The sequence below is a fragment of the Benincasa hispida genome, chromosome 10 (genome assembly GCF_027475165.1).
Source record: "Benincasa hispida cultivar pf3 chromosome 10, pf3_genome.v1.1, whole genome shotgun sequence".
NCBI classification, from domain to species: domain Eukaryota; kingdom Viridiplantae; phylum Streptophyta; class Magnoliopsida; order Cucurbitales; family Cucurbitaceae; genus Benincasa; species Benincasa hispida.
Window position 1 is genome coordinate 27,283,237 of NC_143487.1, and position 21,659 is coordinate 27,304,895.

The 21,659-nt window shown below is 41.1% G+C and overlaps 1 protein-coding gene across 1 annotated transcript in view; it reads left to right on the top strand.

The window, feature by feature from the left end:
- Positions 1-17,756, top strand: part of LOC150033232 (uncharacterized) — a 32,491-nt gene extending 14,735 nt beyond the window's left edge. Inside the window, exon 2 of the mRNA XM_090306330.1 lies at positions 17,702-17,756. Within this exon, the coding sequence (XP_090162456.1) occupies positions 17,702-17,756 (55 nt within the window). The remainder of the gene's footprint in view (positions 1-17,701) is intronic.
- The last annotated feature ends 3,903 nt before the right edge of the window (positions 17,757-21,659 follow it).

Here is a 21,659-nt window from a genome sequence, read left to right on the forward strand (position 1 = left end):
TTCCAGCCTGATCCCTTCGAGCTTTTCCTCCGGCAGCCTTGCCATGAAAACTAGACTCTCAGAGCTTTTAGGTGGCTTTGTAATCACTCCAAACGCACGAGTAAATTCGGAGAACTTCTCGTCCCAAGTTGATGCTGCTTTCCATACTTCACTGTCCAATGCGTCCTATTTGAAATACTATGACCAATACATGGATTTTGGCTCCAACGCAAGGTTTGCTCAACTTTCTCACTCTTTTTACGGTATTTTTGAATTGTGATCTAAAATGAAGTCTCTTGGCTCTATTTATAGGCATCCAAACCTTCCTTAGAGTTGACACCACCTACTTGGTTGCATGGCCAAGTGTTTCTCCCACACACTACCAACACATCATTTTGATCAGCGCAACCTAAGTGTCTTCCTCTTGTGTAGCCAACGCATGAGCTTCCAATCTGATGCCACCACCTTAAATTCTTAAGGCTTAAGGCTTTCCTCCCAAGAAGACATGGTTTGATGACGTTTCCTAGTTGATCTCATCCTTTGTATACGTCCAACTCTTGGATGTTCAACACATAGTCCATACTCAATGCCTAGCCTATCATCAATGCATAGCAAGCCAATTCACTACCATTACAATTCAACTTATCCATCACAATCCAATTTAGCCATCGCAATGAGCTAACCATCACCAACGCATAGGCTGGCAATTGCTCACTAGGCACATGGCTCACACATGTTTCACTAGGCAGCATTGCACGGCTTGCTTGGCATGGGCGCATGGTGCTGGCCACCGACGCATGGGCATGCGGCAGAGGCTGCTGCTTCGACACATGGGCGTGCTGCTTCGATGCATGGGTGTGCGGCATAGGCTTGCAATTGCTCGCTCGCTCGGCCGCATGGGCATGCTTGGCTTCATGGTAGGGCACTCAACGCATGGGCGTGGCCGCTCGACGCATTGGCAGGGCGTTTGGCCGAGGCTGCTCGACGCATTGCTTGGGCGTTGGTCGAGGCTTCTCGACGTAATGCATGGGCTCTGGTCGAGGCTGCTCGACGCATGGGCTGCCTTTCAACGCATGCCTTGTCTACCCTTGTGCCTTCCAACGTGTTTTCTCCATTTTCCTTCTTCAACCGCATGCCATCATCAACACACCCTTCCAACACATTGGTCCCTTCCAACGCATCCCACACAAAATTCTATACTTAGCCAAATTTTCCAAATTTTCCCTAAGAGTTAAACTTCAAAATTTTCTCTTTTCTTCAAATCTCCACTCTTTTCTCTACCATTACACAATAGTTTCCACATCAACCTACTCACCACACTAGTCTGAGTAGGGAACATACTTAAGTAGAGAAATTAGGATTCAAGGTTCACATACACCCTGAGGGATAGTTGAAGGATGTCTTGGTCTCAATTGATAAATTCATTCTACCAGCAGACTTCATCATCCTAGATCATGAAGCGAACGAAGATACGCCCATCAAATTGGGACAACCATTTCTATCAACTGGTCGTGCTCGAATTGATGTGCACAAAGGAGAGATCATGATGAGCATTAATGGGAAGAAGCTTCGGATTGAGGCGATTAAGATCCTAGAGGATCAAGAAAATGAGAGAAAACCTCCATGGACTTGAAGAATCCAGATTGAATAAGAAACAAGCAGTCCCTGCGTTGATAGGCGACATAAACTCATCAGGGATGCATTTTTTTTAGTATACTTTTTATATCTTTCTTTCATGAACTTACCTCACTTTTTGTATGACCACTACTCTTTAGAATTTCCAACTCTGTCTTTCATACTTTTTACCCTCTTAATATTTAGCAACGATTGTAGTAAACGATTGCGGTGGAGCTACGTGATAAACTAAAAACACGCGATGATAACTTGTAGAAATACAAGTTATTTAGACTGCCTTATCTAGATATTGCGGCCAAAAGAGAATAAATATGTGTCAATTGTATGAAAATTAGCTTCGAAATACAATAATTATGAATTATTGCAATTACACCCACTAACACCTTTAAGATGGAAGGAAAGGAGAATTTTACTCTATTTTCCAGGAAACAGAGTCACTAACGATCATAAGTAGAAAGTTCAAAACAACAATTCAGTTCAATTCGAATCGACTAATCCGGTATATTTTCCACATTGATAGGAGTACGTTTATGTTTCTACTTTACGAATATGATATTTTCTGGGTATTTCTAATAATATCAAGTGTTATTCCTTGCACTCAAGGCTCAAGAGAAACTAATCAATGCATCTCTGTCACATTGCGCCCATCAATCACAATGAAGAGACGATTAACTCAATGACGGCACAATTCGATAGTCAATCTAGAGCTGACTTTCAACCGTATGCGATAATAGAAACAAACACCGCATGCGAACACTCGATTGAAAGATGCAGCTGAACAACACAAAAGCGGAGGATTGAGACATGTATACAACCAACGGTTGTGTAGAATTGGCGGTTTGATTGCATAACAGAAGGAATAATTATTCCTCCATCTTCGAAATTTCCATAACAATAAGTGGGGACCACAAGGCCGGAGTCAAAGATCCTCACCCATAAATACCCCATAGATTTCAGAGAAAACTGATGCTACTAGATACGGGGCTAATTGCTGCTAAAGTGTTGAGAGAAAAGGCTGAGCTGAGTGCTTAACTGAAGAAATATGGGAAGAAGACGAGACAAGGACAAGAGGTAAGACTCAGTTCTATTCTGTCGAATACCCGGCGAGAAGCTCTGTGCTGAGAACCCTGCTACCGGTTGAGCAAGCCTGAGAGGGAAGCTCATCCATCCATCTGATCCATCCAATTCGACAAGCAAATCTCCACTCGAATCGGTGCCAAGACGTTGGTGCTTGTTTGTATCTGTTCTATCTCTTTTCATCATTGTATTTCACTTTCTTTATCTCTTCATTCACACACCATGTATCAAACGCTTAATAGATATATTAAATGTTTCGATTGCTTTCATATTCCATTTTCTGTCTACTTCCGTTCCTCCGTGAATCACTTTCTCCATGATGTCTTCTTAATCCTCTGGTAGTTAATATGAATTAAACGAGAGCTTAACTTGTGTTAAAGAGATAACTGTGATTAGCTAAAGCATGCTAAACGACATCTTCACCTGTGAGAGCAGAAGTGAAGATGCCATTCTGATCTATCGAGAGAAGGTTAGAAGAATGTGTTAAGTAAATCGAGTAGTACTTCTAGACATGGAAGCAACCTTGCGTTCATTACGTTCGTGTCTGATTCACCACAAACATGTGGGAGCACGACCGATCTGTGAAAAGTGTATGCCAAGAGAAAAGCGGAACCCTACTTATAACTTCAACGCAATTAAGAAACTTGCGCTGTTTATATTAGTTATCTTTCTCTTTCTATTTGGTACATAAGACTTGCCGCCACATTCCATGTTCTTTCCATAACCTTCACAGCCAACCTGGACCCCAGCATCTTGTATCATCAAGCCTGTATCTTGTATCATCTAGCTTAGGTTTACCGTACTTATTTTATTATCGCATTTTTACTCCTTTCCTTTACTTTACTGCAATTTTATATACTTGTACAAAACACTCTTTAAAGATTGAAAACCCTGGTCACATATACCACGAACATACCACAATAACCTCAAACAGTCCCTTTGTTCGACCTCGGATCACATCGAGAAACTTGCGGTGGAATTACACATGGTTCCAACATAAGGAAATTTGTGACAACGCAAGGCATACTTTCAAAACATTCATAATTAACGCATGTCTAGAAGTAGTATCGCATCATTTCGCGCATAGTAGAGCATATCATTTAGATCAATATTAGCGTTCAACAAGTTTATGGCGCCGTTGCCGGGGAACTGGTAATGGGAGCATGGACTTGAACCTTGCTTGTAGCTTAGATAAAATTTTATTTCAATAAGTTTATGGTGTCGTTGTCGGGGAACTGGTAACGGGAGCATGGACTTGAACCTTGCTTGTAGCTTAGATCAAATTTTATGTCAACAAGTTTATGGCGCCGTTGTTGGGGATTAGTTAACGATTTATTGTTTGAGCATGTTTGTGGTAATTTGCAGGACAGATCTCTTTGTACTGGCTGTTCAATGCGAAGAGCAGTCTGACGGCTTAGGAGTGCTTGAGTGATCCAGAGATTCTAATTGGACCTAGAGATCAAGTGTATTATTCGCACACAAGCACATCAGGGCCGAATCAAGTGGTGAAGAAGTATGGCTAATAATAACAAAGCTCCTACAGGGAATCAAAGGGAAAATAGGCGAGAGCAAGATTCTATATTTCTTGCTGTTGACGGCAACGTTCCAATGGGAGACGCGGCGCCGGATTTTTACAACTTCTCACCAGGAATTTCATGACTTATGGTTGAGGAGAATGTAAGCTTTGAAATCAAACCAATTATGCTGCAGATGATTTATAATATGGGTCAATTTGGAGGATTACAAGGAGAAGACCCGCATGCGCATTTGACGAATTTTGTAGACATGTGCAACGCATTCTCCATACCTAATGTGACTCAAGAAAATCTTAGGTTATATCTTTTCCTGTACACACTGCGGGATGAAGCAAAGAGGTGGGCTCAATCATTTGAGTCGAATGAGATTAAAGCATGGGAACAGTTGGTTGATAGGTTTATGAACAAATTCTTCCTTTCCCCGTCAACACAAGGAGACAAAGGGATGTGTTGAATTTTGAGCAAAAGGGTTATGAAATTTTGAGCACTGCCTGGGTGTGATTCCGGCAGTTAGTGAAGAGCTGTCCACATATCGGGATTCCCGATAGCATTCTGATGGAAACATTTTATAATGGCTTAGATAAATCAACGCAAGCAGTTGCAGATACCTCCGTAGAGGGAGGATTAATGAACAGATCATATACGGAAGCAAAGAATATCCTGGATCACATCTCACGACATTCTGATGAGTGGATTGATACCAGGCTCGAGGTAAGAGGTCTAGAGCAAGAAAGAGTAGAAAGTGTCGATGTGTCAACTGATACGATGAGCGCACTGGTCGAGCAAATGACCACAATGACCTCACTCCTCCAGACGGTGGCTAACCAACAGAGAACTCCCTCTCAAGGATCAGTACAAGTTAATGCGGTGACTCACGTGGCCGCAATGAATTGCATCCAATGTGGAGAGGGACATCCAGTAGAAGTCTACCCATGGAATCAATAACCTGTGTATTCTGCCTATGATGAATCATTTGGCAACATCTATAACCCTGGTTGGTAGGATCACCTAACTTCAAGTTAGGACGGGAATCACAACTAGGGGAGTTAGAGTTTCTATCAGAACAGTTATCAAGAGGATAGAGGCAACCCTCCGATCTTCATTACTTCGGACTGTAACTCGGGTAATTCTCAAGGTATACCACCCTGTGACCAACAGTTCTTATATGATACCTCTTGCAGCACCTTGACTCTAGAGACATCGTTAAAACATTACATTGAAAAGAGTGAGGCATTGAGACAATCGCAAGCTGATTCCCTTAAAAGATTAGAAGAGCAGATAGATCAGCTTACAAGGGAATTAAACACGAAAGCGCCTAGTACGCCAATTCAGGAACGAAGGGGCAGCGAGGTAAAGAACAATGTCATGCAGTGACATTGAGAAGTGGCAAAACAACAACCTCTATGCCCTCAGAACGAGATGCGATAACAGCACTAGTAGATCTAATGGTTGATGATGACCAATCAACTAATAGTGGAAAAAGTACCAGTTCAGACGCAAGTTCACCTACAAAAGATGAAGCTCTTCAAGATTTGAATTCTCAATTGACGCAACCTCCAGCTAATGAAACACAGCAAGCACTGGACCTCACCAAACAGCCAAGTGAACAAGAAATACGGCGGGATCCTCCACCATTCCCGTCCAGGCTGAAAAAGAAAGATGATAGCAAGCAATTTCAGAGCTTTCTGGATGTTCTCTGACAGCTACACATTAATATTCCCTTGATATAAGCATTAGAGCAGATGCCGAGTTATGTAAAGTTTCTCAAGGATATTCTCGCCAATAAGAGAAAGATTGGAGAAAATGAAACGGTTGCGTTAACAAATGAGTGCGGCGCTTTATTTCAAAACAACCTCCCCACTAAAATGATGGACCCTGGGACCTTTACATTGCCCTGCACGATAGGAGGGAAGATGGTCGGGAACCTGCTGTGTGATTTAGGGGCAAGCATAAATCTGATGCCCTTGTCAATTTTTAAGAAGTTGGATATCGGCGAAGCAAGACCAGCCACGATCACATTACAGCTGGCCGATAGATCGATGAAGCTTCCAGAGGGCAAGACAGAAGATGTTCTCGTGTAAGTGGACAAGTTTATCTTCCCGGCAGACTTTGTCATATTGGATTATGAAGCCGATAGAGAAATCCCTATCATCCTAGGTCGTTCATTTCTTGCCACAGGGCGAGCGCTGATCGATGTGCAGAAAGGAGAACTGACCATCAGGGACGACGATCAAAAGGTAAAATTCAACATACTCAATGCGTTGAAGTACCCAGGTGATATAGAAAACTGCCAATATATCGAGGAACTGCGGGAAGGACATTGGCACGAACCCCTGAAGAAGCTGGAGGAAAAAAATTGTGAAATCGACCCAATAGTAGAGGAGGACTACACCACAATTTATGTGGAAGCAAATTTTGAACCATTCAAGTTGTCTGAACGAACTTCACAGCGCATTAAGCCATCTCTAGAAGAACCACCTGTGCTAGAGTTAAATTCGTTGCCCATGCACCTTAAGTATGCTTACTTAGGTTGTAACGACACGTTATCGATTATCATTTCTGCATCGCTGAGTAAGGAAAAAGAAGATGCGCTCATACAAATCCTAAAGAGTAACACAAAGTCCTTAGGATGGACCTTAGCAGACATTCGAGGAATCATTCCTTCATATTGTATGCATAAGATTCGTCTGGAAGAAGGAAAGACTGGATTAGTAGAAAGGCAACGTTGCTTGAACCCTGCCATGAGGGAGGTCGTGAAGAAGGAAATAGTAAAGTGGCTGGACACAGGTGTCATCTACCCGATATCTTATAGCAGCTGGGTGAGCCCAGTGCAGTGTGTTCCGAAGAAGGGGGGATGAAAATCATCACTAGTGACAAGAATGAATTGATTCCCACAAGGATGACTATGGGGTGGAGAATTTGTATGGATTATCGCAAGCTGAATTTGGCGACTAAAAAGGACCATTTCCCACTCTTATTTATTGATCAGATATTAGACAGACTTGCAGGGAATGAATTTTTCTACTTTCTTGATGGCTATTCAAGGTATAACCAAATAGCAATTGCGTCAAAGGACTAAGACAAGACAACCTTTATGTGCCCATTTGGTACGTTCGCAATCTGACGCATGCCATTTGGACTTTGTAATACACTAGGCACTTTTCAACGATGTGATGGCAACATTTTCAGATTACTTGGAGGAGTCAGTCGAGGCATTCATGGATGATTTCTCAGTCTTCGGCAGTAATTATGACTCTTGTTTGTCTAATCTTGAAAAGGTCTTAAAGATATACGTGGCAACGAATCTTGTTTTGAACTGGGAAAAATACCACTTTATGGTGAAAGAAGGTATAGTTCTAGGTCACAAAATCTCTAAAGCAGGATTGGAAGTTGATCAGGCAAAGATTGACTCAATTTCCTAGTTACCCCCACCAGTGAACGTAAAAACACTTGGGAGCTTTTTGGGACATGTTGGGTTTTACAGAAGATTTATTCGCAACTTCTCTCACATTGCAAGGCCCTTAAATGCACTCCTTGAAGCTGATCGAGAATATAATTTTGATGACGTGTGCACCAAAGCATTCAATACATTGAAAGATGCACTCATCTCCACACCCATTTTGATTGCACCAGATTGGACGCAACCATTTGTGTTGATGTGCGATGCTAGTAGATATGCCGTGGGCGCAGTATTAAGTCAGCGCAAAGACAAGGTACTACATCCTATTTATTATGCAAGTAAAACATTGAATGATGCGCAGGAGAACTATACGACCACAGAGAAGGAAATGATCACAGTGGTATTTGCAATGGAGAATTTCCGACAATACTTAATCGAAACAACCGTTGTGGTGTATACGGATCACTTTGCGATCAAGTATTTGATGATAAAGAAGGATGCAAAACCAAGGTTTATACGGTGGAGCTACTACTGCAAGAATTTGACCTAGAGATTAAAGACCGGAAGGGCACCAAGAACCAAGTCGCAAATCATTTATCTAGATTGGAGAATTGCGAGGTTCAAGGGACAGAAAAAGATATTGAAGAAATATTTCCCGATGAGTTGCTGATGGCAGTGGGCATTAATGTTCCCTGGTATGCGAACATCATGAATTTCATTGTTTGCGGTCGAATACTAGATGACTATACTTACCAGCAGAAGAAAAAGCTAAGACATGATGCCAAATTCTATTTCTGGGATGACCCATTCCTATATCAACAGGGACCTGATCACATATTACGTCGATGCATTCCTGAGTACAAAGTCAAGCACATCCTAGAGCTTTGTCACGAGTCCCTGTATGGAGGACACTTTAGGGGGCAGTGGACTGCCGCAAAGGTTTTACAATATTGCTATTTCTGACCAACGATGTTCAAGGATGCCTAAGCCCACGTTGTGCAATGCGACAGATGTCAGAGAACGGGAAATATGTAAAAAAGAAATGAGATGCCATTGACATCAATCTTAGAAGTGGAATTATTTGATGTTTGGGGAATTGACTTCATGGGCCCACTTCCACCATCAAAAGGTCATCACTATATTCTGGTCACGGTTGACTATGTATCAAAATGGGTTGAGGCCATCACATGCGCCAAGAATGATGCAGCCACAGTGGCAAAGTTTATGAAAAAGAACATTTTTGCTCGTTATGGGATGCCACGGGTCTTAATTAACGATGAGGGCTCTCACTTTATTAACCACATAATTGCCAACTTGTTGACTAAATTCAACGTCAGCCCGAGTTGCAACCGCTTATCACCCACAGACTAATGGACAGGCGGAGATTTCTAACAGAGAAATCAAAACAATCTTGGAGAAGGTAGTCAATACTTCCAGGAAGGATTGGTCACCCAAGCTTGATGAAGCACCGTGGGCATACAGGACTGCCTATAAAACATCAATTGGCATGTCCCCGTATGTCGTGATCCTTGGAAAAGCTTGTCATCTGCCACTTGAATTGGAACATAAGGTGATGTGGGCATGTAAGAAGCTGAAGTTTGATTTAGCAAGTGTGGGGAAAGTCCAGAAGCTGCAATTAAATCAACTGGTCAAATGGTGAAGGGACGCTTATGAAAATGCCAATATCTATAAGGAGAAAACAAAGAAGTGGCATGACGACTGCATAAACAATCAGACATTCACCGAAGGTCAACAAGTATTATTATTTAACACTCGTTTGCGATTGTTCCCAGGAAAGTTGAAGTCTCGTTGGTCTGGACCGTTCAAAATCAAGACTATATTTCCTCACGGAGCTGTGGAACTAACAACTTTAGAAGGGAACAATGCGTTTAAAGTCAGTGATCAACGAATTAAGCCTTACTACAGAGGTGACTTCGAGTGACGCATGGACACCATTGACTTGGGCAAGAAGGATTAAACCGCCTGCGAAGGGAAGCGATTGAGGTAATTCTAAGAACTTCTTTCAATTAGCATCCCTATCTATATTTACTTGCTTTCTTAACAGTTTCCTTTTACTGCTTTTTAGAATTAGCCTTTATTGCTTTCTGTAATTCTCTTCAATTTAATTTTTCATGACCTGTTTAAATCGTTTAATTTGTATACATTAGTAGCGTTATTCTTTAATTTTTGTGAATGATTGGATGAAACATTAAACACAACAAAGTCTTTTCGACTTGCGTTTCTGATCAATTAAATAGAAAATTAAAAATTGGTATGTAATGCGATGATGGGTGCATAGTGTGTTAACAAGAGACACCTTGCGGCCATTACACCCAAATGCATTGCGTTGAGGGGTGTGTTGCGCGCGTATACACATCATCTTAGGCCTTTTATTTAGAATTATGAGGGCTGTTAAGTAGAATATGCGGCGAATATGTTAGTAATTCAGGAGAAAATGAGTTTGCGTCGTTCAACATCAAGAATCTCGACTAACCCACTATTATGCATTATTATGCATCCAATTGTTTATTTTTGTAGCTACCACAGGAAGCGGACGCATACGCAGAAGCTGGGTTGCCGCAAAGATGATCGCATGCGGAGAATTTCTCCATCGCAAAGTCGAACGCATACGTTCAACGCATGGGTGTTGCGGTAATCAACTGCATGCGTCCATCGCATAGGAGTTGCGATCGTCAAGCGATTACGGTCATCGCGTAGAAGTTGCGATGATCATGCGAATGCGGTCATTGCAAGATTGCGGCTACAAGATGATAACCATAGTAGTGGGATGAACGCAAGGTTGGTGAAATGGAAACATTAACACATATCTCGGGAAAATCAAAAGATGATGTTGAGATTTCACCTACCACGCCGTTAGAAGCAGAGATTCAGACAAAGGACCAACGCACCACAGATGTCAGAATCAGAGCAGGTCCATTAATGCTGTCGGTGATCAACCTCTATAAATAGAAGCTGATGAGCAAAATTTCAAAGGATTCAAGGTTTTCATCCAAGGTTTCCTACCTTCGGGTGGATCCTTGTGATCCAGACCAAAGCATTAGAAGAAAGCTTGAGGGTTCTTCATTTCCTTCATCCATTCCGAGTGACGACCGGAGCCTTCACCGGAGTTAGATCTCGAGAGAGTCAGCTCCACTGCCCTTCCTGGCACCACCGGCAGCCTTGACACACATCCGCTGGAAGCAAGACATTGCTTTCAGCTGGTCCTTTCATATTCTCTTCTTTCTTTATATTGTATTGTATTACATTTTGGTTAAAGAATTAATACATTTTGTGATCAATGCGTTTCTATATTTTCCTTCAACTCCATCTTCATCTTCTTCTACTTAGCATCCTTAACATTCATTGCATCATTGAGTAAGATTGCTCGAGTATCGTATACTTAGTCATGTGGTATAGGAATATGAAGCATGTAGCAAACCACTAGGAGGTGCGCCTTGCGTGAGTGTATGAGAAAACCTTATTTGCTTAGTGTGAAGTTGTAGCAACGCTTTTCTATGAGCGGACGCAATTCTTGTCTATGAGTAAAGTCATCAACAACTAACTACCTGGGAGGGTAAGTGGTTGGTCGCATTAAGCAATGTAAGCAAGTATTCACTAGAGATAGGAATAATCTTACGTCAACTAGGTTATTGCGATTACCTTGTCTTATGAGTGCATCACTCATCATTTAGGCATACTTTAGAGAGTAGTCTAAAAACCAAATCTAAGACTCGAGAGAGCGGATCAGATCGCATAAAAAAGAATGGGGAACTTAGAGATAAGCTCCGTTTGCTATTACACAGAGTATGCACCCTATGGAGAGGATATTGCATGTGTCCAAGAAGTAGAATACGATGGTATGCAGTCATCTTGTTTATGTGTGGGAGCACATGAGCAAGAATAGAGACTTAGGAATCAGGCCTCTCGACACTTCGCATATACATCGCATGCGTCCTAGAATAGGCTCATGTGTGTGTAGCATGATCGCATAGTCTACATTGACTAAGGTTTCCCTTGCGGTCATTCTTAAGGGTTGCGATGAAGACATCTTCACCATTTTACCTATTTCTCCATCCATTTACTACCCATCAACAGTTGCCGTGTCTCTACCTCTCATTCATACTTCCAATGCTTTGTCTGTTAGTTAGAAGTAGGAGTAGTTTGTAGCTTAAACCCTCCATCATTCTTTTATTCATCCACCGCATACACATTACCGCATAGCATTTAGTTACAAGTCCCTGAGTTCGACCTCGGTTCACTCGAGAAACTTGGGTTCATATTATACTTGGTGTGAACACAAGAAAACTTGGGATAGGAACGCATGGTTATCGCATACATTCATAATCGCATATTTTCACTCCAACACATGACCACCGACACATGAGAATCAACGTATAATCTAAGACATGCATCGCATATTGCGTCCCACTAATTTTTGTCATCAAGGACAAGCATTGTTTTAAATTTGGGGGTGTGATAATGGGTAGAAGTACACGTTATTACAGCATAGATAAGTAAAACAATGAGAGATTGTGACGGTAAAAATATACAAATTCATGTCCAAAAGTGCTAAACTGAAGATATTGTGATCGCATGCACCCATCGCATAAAAGCAGCTAATTTACTTATTTTGTGCAGGAAAAATGCGCTGACAAAAGTTAAATCGCGATCCAAGGAATTAGGCGTCCGCATGCATTGCAAGATTGCGATCGCAAAGTCATGCAATCGTATGCGTTCGCTAGAAGTTGCTCAAGAAGGTGGCCGCATAAAGACTTTGCATCAAGGTGATAGCATAATAAATCATGATGAATGGAAAGCTGATGATGGTGATAACTTGTAGAAATACAAGTTATTTATTCCACCTTATCTAGATATTGCAGCCAAAATTTAGTAAATATGCGCTGATTTTATGAAAATTAGCCTAGTATTACAATAATTATAAATGTTTGCAATCACACCCACTAATACCATAAAGATGGAAGACAACCCGAATTTTACTCTGTTTTGCAGGAGACCAAGTCACCGCTTGCGCTCAAGGCTCACGAGAAACTAATCAACGCATCTCTGTCACATTATGCCCGTCAGTCAACAATGAAGAGATGATTACCGCAATGACGGCGCAATGCGACAGTCGATCTAGAGCTGTGTGCAACTGCATGCACTAATAAAAACAACACCGCATGCAAATCAATGATTGAAAGATGCAGCTGAGCAACGCAAAAACAGAGGATTGAGACACGTGTACAACTAACGGTTGTGCAGAAGGTCTAATTGCATAACAGAATGAATAATATCCTTCCATCTTCAGAATTACCATAATCATCAGTGGGGACCACAAGGCCGGAGTCAAAGACTTGCACCTATAAATACCCCATAGATTTTGGAGAAAAAGAATGCTAGGGATACAGGGTAAATGCTGCAAAACTTTTGAGAGAAAAGGCTGAGCTGAGTGCTTAAGTGAAGAAATCCGGGAAGAAGACGAGATAAGGCCAAGAGATGAATCTCAGATCTAATCTGCCAAACACCCGATTGAAAGCTCTGTGCAAAGTTCCCTGCTACCAATGGAGGAAGCCTGAGAGGGAAGCTCTTCCTACCATCAAATCCATCCTATCCGGCAAGCAGATCTCCATCGAATCAGTGCCAAGGCATTGGCACTTGTTTGTATCTATTTTATTTCTTTCATCGTTGTATTTCACTTTCTCATTCTCTTTTCATTCACACATCATGTATCAAACACTTAATAGACATATTAAATGTTTCGATAGCTTTCATATACCATTCTCTGTCTATTTCAGTTCCTCCATTAATCATTTTCTCTATGATGTCTTCCTAATTCCCTGATAAGCAATATGAATTAACCAAGTACTTAGTCTGTGTTAAAGATATAAAATGCATTTAGCTAAGGCATGCTAGACGGATTCTTCACCTGTGAGAGCAGAAGTGAAGATGCCATTCTGACCTATCGAGAGAAGGTCAGAAGAATGCATTAACTAAAGCAAGTAGTACTTCCAGACATGGAAGCAACCTTGCGTTCATTACGTTAGTCTCTGTTTCACCACAGACATGTGGGAGCGCAACCGATCACTGGAAGGTGTACGTCAAGAGAAGAGCGAAACAACATTTGTAGCTTCAACGCAATTGAAAACTTGCGTTGTTATATTCTTTGTCTTTATCTTTCTGTTCTGTTTATAAGACTTGCCACCGCATTCCACGTCTTTGCATAACTTTCACAGCCAACCTTGACCCCAGCATCTTGTAACATGAAGCTTGTATCTTGTATCATCTAGCTTAGGTTTATTGTATTTCATTTTTTTATCGCATCTTTACTGCTTTACTTTATTTTATCACAATTTATATACCTGTACAAACACATTTTTAAAGATTGAAACTTGGTCGCATATATCATGAACATACCACAATAACCTAAATCAGTCCCCGTGTTCGACCTCGGATCACACCGAGAAACTTGCGGTAGAATTACACTTGGTTCTATCATAAGGAAACTTGTGACAACGTATGGCATACTACGTGAACATCCATCATTAACACATATCTAGCGGTAGTATCGCATCATTTCAAGCATAGAACATCATCAATCATACCTATCAAAATCTCTGTTGGATGTCCCCGGCAACGGCGCCATAAACTTGTAATGCAAATTTTGATAGGTATGATTGATGATGTTCTATGCTCCAAATGATTCGATACTATCGCTAGATATGCATTAATGATGGATGTTCATGTAGTATGCCATGCGTTGTCACAAGTTTCCTTACAATAGAACCAAGTGTAATTCCACCGCAAGTTTCTCGGTGTGATTCGAGGTCGAACATGGGGACTGATTTAGGTTACTGTTGTATGTTCATGATATATGCGATCAGGTTTTTAATCTTTAAAAATGTGTTTGTACAGGTATATAAATTGTGATAAAATAAAGTAAAGCAGTAAAGATGCGATAATAAAATGAAATACAATAAACCTAAGCTAGATGATACAAGATACAGGCTTTATGTTACAAGATGCTGGGATCAAGGCTGGCTGTGAAAGTTGTGCAAAGACGTGGAATGCGGTGGCAAGTCTTATGAACAGAACAGAAAGACAAAGACAAAGAATATAACAATGCAAGTTCTCAATTGTGTTGAAGCTACAAATGTTGTTCCGCTCTTCTCTTGGCGTACACCTTCCAGTGATCGATCGCGCTTTCACATGTCTGTGGTGAAACAGAGACTAACGTAATGAACGTAAGGTTGCTTCCATGTCTGGAAGTACTACTTGCTTTAGTTAACGCATTCTTCTGACCTTCTCTCGATAGGTCAGAATGGCATCTTCACTTCTGCTCTCACAGGTGAAGATGACTTCTAGCATGCCTTAGCTAAACGCATTTTATATCTTTAACACAGACTAAGTACTTGGTTAATTCATATTTCTTATCAGGGAATTAGGAAGAGACGGTTGAATCCAAATTTAGTTGACAATCCTTTAACGACACACTGTAGCAAGTACACTCAACTTTTGGTGACCATTAATCGGCACATCAGAGTAGGAGATTTAATGACTACCCATCATTGCAATCATTAGAGAGAAAAGCTTCCTCGCCATGAGCTCTATAAATACTGAAGGCCACCATCGTTAGGGAGTTTGCCATATATATAGAAGTTAGATCTTATACAAAATAGATAGCTGTTAGTCTGTTCATAGTTATTCTTATACTGAGAAGATGGAGACAAGCGAACAGAAGAAGACGCTGAGAGATCATTCCTGGACATCTTGAAATACTTTCGGGAAGTGCTACAAAAGGAGAGAGGGCTAACACTTGCGAAAGCAACGATATTAATCTGGGCAGAGTTGGAGTGAAAAGACAGTGTAAAAGGCCACGGGAAGCAAGACATTGCTACCGGGCTTCTTATCTCAACATTCTATTGCTATTCTTTATTCTGCATTTGATTTATAGACAATGGAAATCTCATTTCAACTTATGTTCAATCTCCCCTTACTTCGCATGAGTAGCTAAATCTCCGAATGGGTTGAGAAGTACTTAGCTAGCATGACCTAAGATTTACACTTTATGCGATTATCTTATCTTATGTATGCGTCATTCACCCTTTAGAGATATGATAACTTGTAGAAATACAAGTTATTTATGCTGGCTTATCTAGATATTGCGACCAAAAGAGAGAAAATATGCGTCGATTGTACAAAAATTAGCTAAGAAATACAATAATTATAAATTATCGCAATTACACCCACTATCATCGTTAAGATGGTAGAAAAGGACATTTCTATTCTGTTTTGCAGGAAACAAAGTTACCGCTTGCGATCAAGGCTCAGAGAAGAAATGGAACAACGCATCTCTGTCACCTTGCGCCCGTCAATCAACACTGAATAGACGATTAACACAATGATGGTGCAATGCGACAGTCGATCCAGAGCTGAACTTCAACCGCATGTGGTAATAAAAACAACACCGCATGCAGATACACGATCGAAATATGAAAATGAGCAATGAAAATGCAGAGGACTGCGACACGTGTACAACTAACCGTTGTGCATATTTGACGGTCTGATTGAATAACAGAAGAAATAATTATTCCACCATTTTTCAGAATTTCCATAACGATACAGTGGGGACCACAAGTCAAAGAGTCAAAGCTTCTCGCCTATAAATACCCTCACACAATTCACTGAAAAGATATACTTGATACGGGGTAATTGATACGAGGCTATTGAGAGAGAGCTGATCTGAGTGCTGATCGGAGAAGATCCGGGAAGATAAGAGACAAGGCCGAGAGGTGAGTCTCAGTACAATTCTGCCAAATCCCTACCGAGAAGCTCTGTGCTTAGATCCCTTCTACCGATTGAGCAAGCCTGAGAGGGAAACTCATCCATCCATTCATTCCATCGATGCTGGAAAGTAATTTTCCATTCCAGTTCTGTGCCAAGACGTTGGCACTTATTTGTATTCATTTCTAACTCTATTCATCAACTGTATTTCATCCTCTTAATCTCTTCATTCACAAATCATGTATCAGGCTCTAAATAGTTTTATTGAATGTCTTGATCATTTCCATTTCCACTTCTCTGTCTATTTTCGTTCCCCCATTAATTGTTTTCTGCATGAAGTTTCCTTAATCCCTTGGTAATTAATATGGATTAACCGAGTAACTTAATATGTGCTAAAGAAATAAATGCGTTTAGCTAAGGCATGCTAGATAACATCTTCACCTATGAGAGCAGAAGTGAAGATGCTATTCTGATCTATCGAGAGAATGTTAGAAGAATGCATTAACTAAATCGAGTAGTACTTGCAGAGATGGAAGCAACCTTGCATTCATTACGTTCGTCCCTATTTCATCACAGAGATGTGGGAATGCGGCCGATCCGCGAGAGGTGTACGCCAAGGGAAAAGCGGAACCGTACTTATATCTTTAACGCAATTAAGGAACTTGCGATATTTGTATTAATTATCTTTTCTCTTTCTATTTCACACATAAGACTTGCCACCGCATAACACGATCTTTGTATATTCTTCACAGTCAGTCTCAACCTCGATATCTTGTATCATGAAACCTGTATCTTGTATCATTTTAGTTTAGGTTTATTTTATTGCACTTTACTTTACCACAATTTACTTTATTATCGCATTTTTATCGTTTTACTTTACTTTATCACATCTTTAAATTACTTGTACACAAAACTCTTTTATAAATTGAAAAACCCCTGGTCACATGTATCACAAACATAACGCAATAACCTCAAACAGTCCCTGTGTTCGACCTTGGATCACTCCAAGAAACTTGTGGTGGAATTATACTTGGTTCCAACGCAAGGAAACTTGTGACAACGCACAACATATTACAAGAACATTCATTAATAACACATATCTAGAAGTAGTATCACATAAAGAAAATAAAGACTTATTTTTAAAGTTACAAGTTTATGTAACTGGTAACGGGAACATGGACTTGAACCTTACGTGTAGTTTATAGACTCAATTTTTGCATTACAAGTTTATGGCGCTGTTGTCGGGGAATTGGTTAACGGTTTATTGTTTGAGTATATTTGTGGTGTTTTGCAGGACAGATCTTGTTGTACTGGCTGTTCAACATAGAGAGCAACCTGACAGTTTATGAGTACTGGTGCTGAACCAGAATTCGAAGCTGACCCTAGATCGAGCGTACCTTTCGTGCACGGGCACATCAGAATCAGATAAGGCGAAAGAAAGCAGCGAGCATGGCAGATAATAACAAAAATGTGGTTCCCGTAGTAAATCAAAAGGCTGTACGACCAGCGCAGGATCCTGTTTTCCTGACAGCTGATCGTAACATTCCCATGAGGAATTATGCGGCACCTAACCTGTACGACTTTTCGCCTGGGATTTTGAGGCCTACTATTGAGGAGAACGCAAGGTTCAAAATAAAGCCGATCATGCTACAAATGATCCAAAATGCAGGGCAATTTGGAGGTCTGCAAGGTGAAGACCCACATGCCCACCTGACCAGCTTTGTCAAAATGTGCGATAACTTCTCACTGCCTGGTGTTACCCCAGAAAGCATTAGACTTTATTTGTTCCCTTACACCTTGAGGGACGAAGCCAAGAGGTAGGCTCACTCACTGGAGCCAAATGAGATCACATCATGGGATCAACTGGTGGAGCGATTCATGAAGAAGTTCTTCCCGCTGGCCGTCAACACAAGGCGATGAAAGGATGTGCTGAACTTTGAGCAAATGGAGAATGAGGCCCTGAGCACCGCCTGGGTGCGATTTAGAAGATTGGTGAAAAATTGCCCGCATATCGGGATGCCCGATTGCGTTTTGATGGAGACCTTTTATAACAGCCTGAATAGATCAATGCAAGCTGTTGTTGATGCCTCAATGACAGGAGGTTTTATGGACAAAATGTATACAGAGGTCGAGGTCATCCTTCACCGCATATCGCGGAACATTGATGACTGGATAGATGATGGTTATGGAGGCAAAGGCGCTGAGAGAAGAAAGAATGACATTGCCATTGTCCCTACGGAGACAATGACCACATTGGCCGCACAGATGGCCGCAGTTACCTCAATCCTCCAATCGATGGCAATCAATCAAGGACCCATCTCCCAACAATCAGCGCAACCTACTGCACCAGCTCATGTGGCCGAATAAGTTGCGTTAATTGTGGAGGGCTCATGTAGTAGAAATGTGCCCATCGAATCTCCAGCAAGTATGCACCATCCAAAACAACCCATTCAGCAACATCTACAATCCTGGCTAGAGGGGCCATCCTAACTTCGATTGGGATGTAATCTTAACCAAGGGGGGCCAATCAACCATCATAGTGGCAGTCGAGGAAATCCTCCTTTTCACCATAACTCGAACCAGGGGCAACAAGGACAATCGCATAACCAGCAACCCTTATCTTCAAACACCTCCGGAAGCTCATTGGAGGCCCTGCTAAAACAATATATGGATAAAAATGACGCAGTAATGTAGGCGCAGGCATCCTCAATTCGAAATTTAGAGATCCAAGTGGGCAAGCTGGTATCTGAGTTGAGTAATAGAGTACCAAGAATGTTGCCCAGCAACTCAGAAGCCCCGAGATCCAATGGAAAGGAGCAATGTCCCTAGGCTAGGACATTGGGCAGGCAAGCTGGACCACCTGCAGGGATGTGGATTGCGCTCACTCAAGGAAACGCATCTTTCGGTCCATATCTCACATCTATGTTTAAAGCTTTCTTTAAATTCCTGTCTTATTGAATTCCTGAATTGTGTCTTTACTTCTTCATTTAATTCGTTTCATGAATTTATGAATTTACTCTTCATTTATTTCCCTAGCATTTATTTTTGTACCGCCTTTAATTCTCTTAACTTTTTTGTAATTAATGCGTTAGTCCTTAATTGGTGAATGATTGAGAAATGAGAAGAAATTTATTTCCGCAAGTCATAGCAACTTGTGTTGATTAAAATAATAATAATAAATCAATATATTTAATAAAAATAAAACAATCAACATTCGGTATGCATGGTGATAATGGACGTATCTTGAACCAACAAGGTACGCTTTGTTTCCACCCAATTCAAAGGCATTGAAGCCGAGGGGTGTGTTGCGCGCGTGTGTGTCCTTTGCCCATCCTTAGCAAAATGCACTATGTTGAGGTAGTGTTGCGCTGGTAGCAATACCGTGCACCCGATCTTCCAGAAATGGGTTTAGTTAAGGGGTGTGTTGGGAGGATACATGCATTATTGCCAGTCCTCTGCAAAGATGCATTTACGTTGGTCGACCCATTGCGTTAATCTTTACCTTGCGTCCATTCGAATAAAACATTAAAGAAAATTCTTTTTGCAAAAATTGAGAAGTCCAATCGTTTCATATCCCAACGAAATGATGAATCTGCAGACGAAAGGATGTTTTTTTTTTCTGAAATTTCATAAATGAAGGAAGTTCGAGCGGTGGGCCTTTTGAGTGTCTCAAGACCTGTCACCGCGAAAATCGCGTTGGGCCCACTAAGGCCCAACCTATAAATAGGACCTTCCCCGTCTTTGAACTCTTTACCTCATTTGCAAACTGAAAACCCTAGCACCCACTACATACAGAGCTTTCTTCTTTCCAGAACAAAGCGTTTTCCCAATTCTTTCGAACCTAGCATCCATGGCTGACCAAGCATTCCAACACTCTACTTCACCTTCAACCCCTTCCTCTGACCAAATCGCCATGCGAGAGGCAGCATTCCTCGTTGCCAATCGCAGACTTGCTGCCCAACCCCACACCGTCTCGAGAATCGTTCGTAGAACCCGAAGAAACCCATTATCCGTCCGGCCTCCTCAATTCAAGAGGGGCACAGCACTGAAAGTACCCCAGTTCCAACTCCAACCGTCTCAACTGAGAGTGAGAAGAAGAAGCGCGATGACAAGGAAGTATTTGGCAATATTATGAGTCATTTGGAGTAAGGAGGAGGATTACCTGAGGCAGGGGTTGTAAACCAACCACTGTTTAAGGAGGACGTGATGGTGGTGGTGAATGAAGAAGTGGTGGTGGAGGAGGAAGCAGTGAATGAAGAGGAAGCAGGAAAAGGCACTCTGGCCTTAGAGACTCCTGAAGTGACTACCAACGCAGAAACCTGTGATGGACCCTCCAGAGTTGCGGTGGTGGCTGAAGTTGCGATGGATGAGGTTGTAGTGGAGACGCAACCAGAAGCAGTTGAAGAGAAAAAGAAGAAGAAGAAAAGCAAAGGGAGAAAGGCTGGAGAGGGTGAGTCTTTTCATCATCGCAAGGAGAAAAAGAAGAAAGAAAAGGATAATGATGAAGATGAGGAAGCCAAGAAGGAAAGGAAAAAGAAAGAGAAGGAAGAAAGAAGAGAGTGCCGGTGTGAGGAAAGGCGCCTGAGAAAAGAAGGAGAAAAGAAGATGAGAGAGTAGTCTAAAAAAAGAATCTAGGCTTGAAAGAGTCAGATTAGAATTGCATAAGCAAGAGATAGAAACATAGACATAAGTTCTGTTTGCTATTAAGCATCGCATGCACCCTAGAAATAGGATATGATAGTATACAGTCACCTTATGTATGTGTGCATCATTCATCATTGAGTCGTTATTACGAACAACCTGTGAAAGGTTAACTTACTAATCATGGTTATATCGAGTGGACATAACATATCTACAGTGAGGGGAGTTCAACTATGGGCTTTAGTGGAGTGACCCATTAGTTAACGAATGGGGGTTAGATCGGTCTAATGAGTTTAGCCGATTAATCTCGGATCATTGGAGCCCATGATTTGTAGGTTCATGAGGTCCCTTTACTAGCTCGGAAATGGATTAGCTCTAGAGTAACGTGATAAGTTAATTTGAAACGTTCAAATTAGAATCAAACAAAATTGGAGAAAATATATTTAAATATGATTTAAATATATGGAGATGCATTTGTGTAAAAATTAATTTAATATTGGATATTAAATTAATTAGAATTATTTAAATTGTTTAAGTAATTATTTATTAATTTTATTAGAAAATTAATTTGTAAAATTAATAAATTTTGATTTTAGAAATAAAATATGATT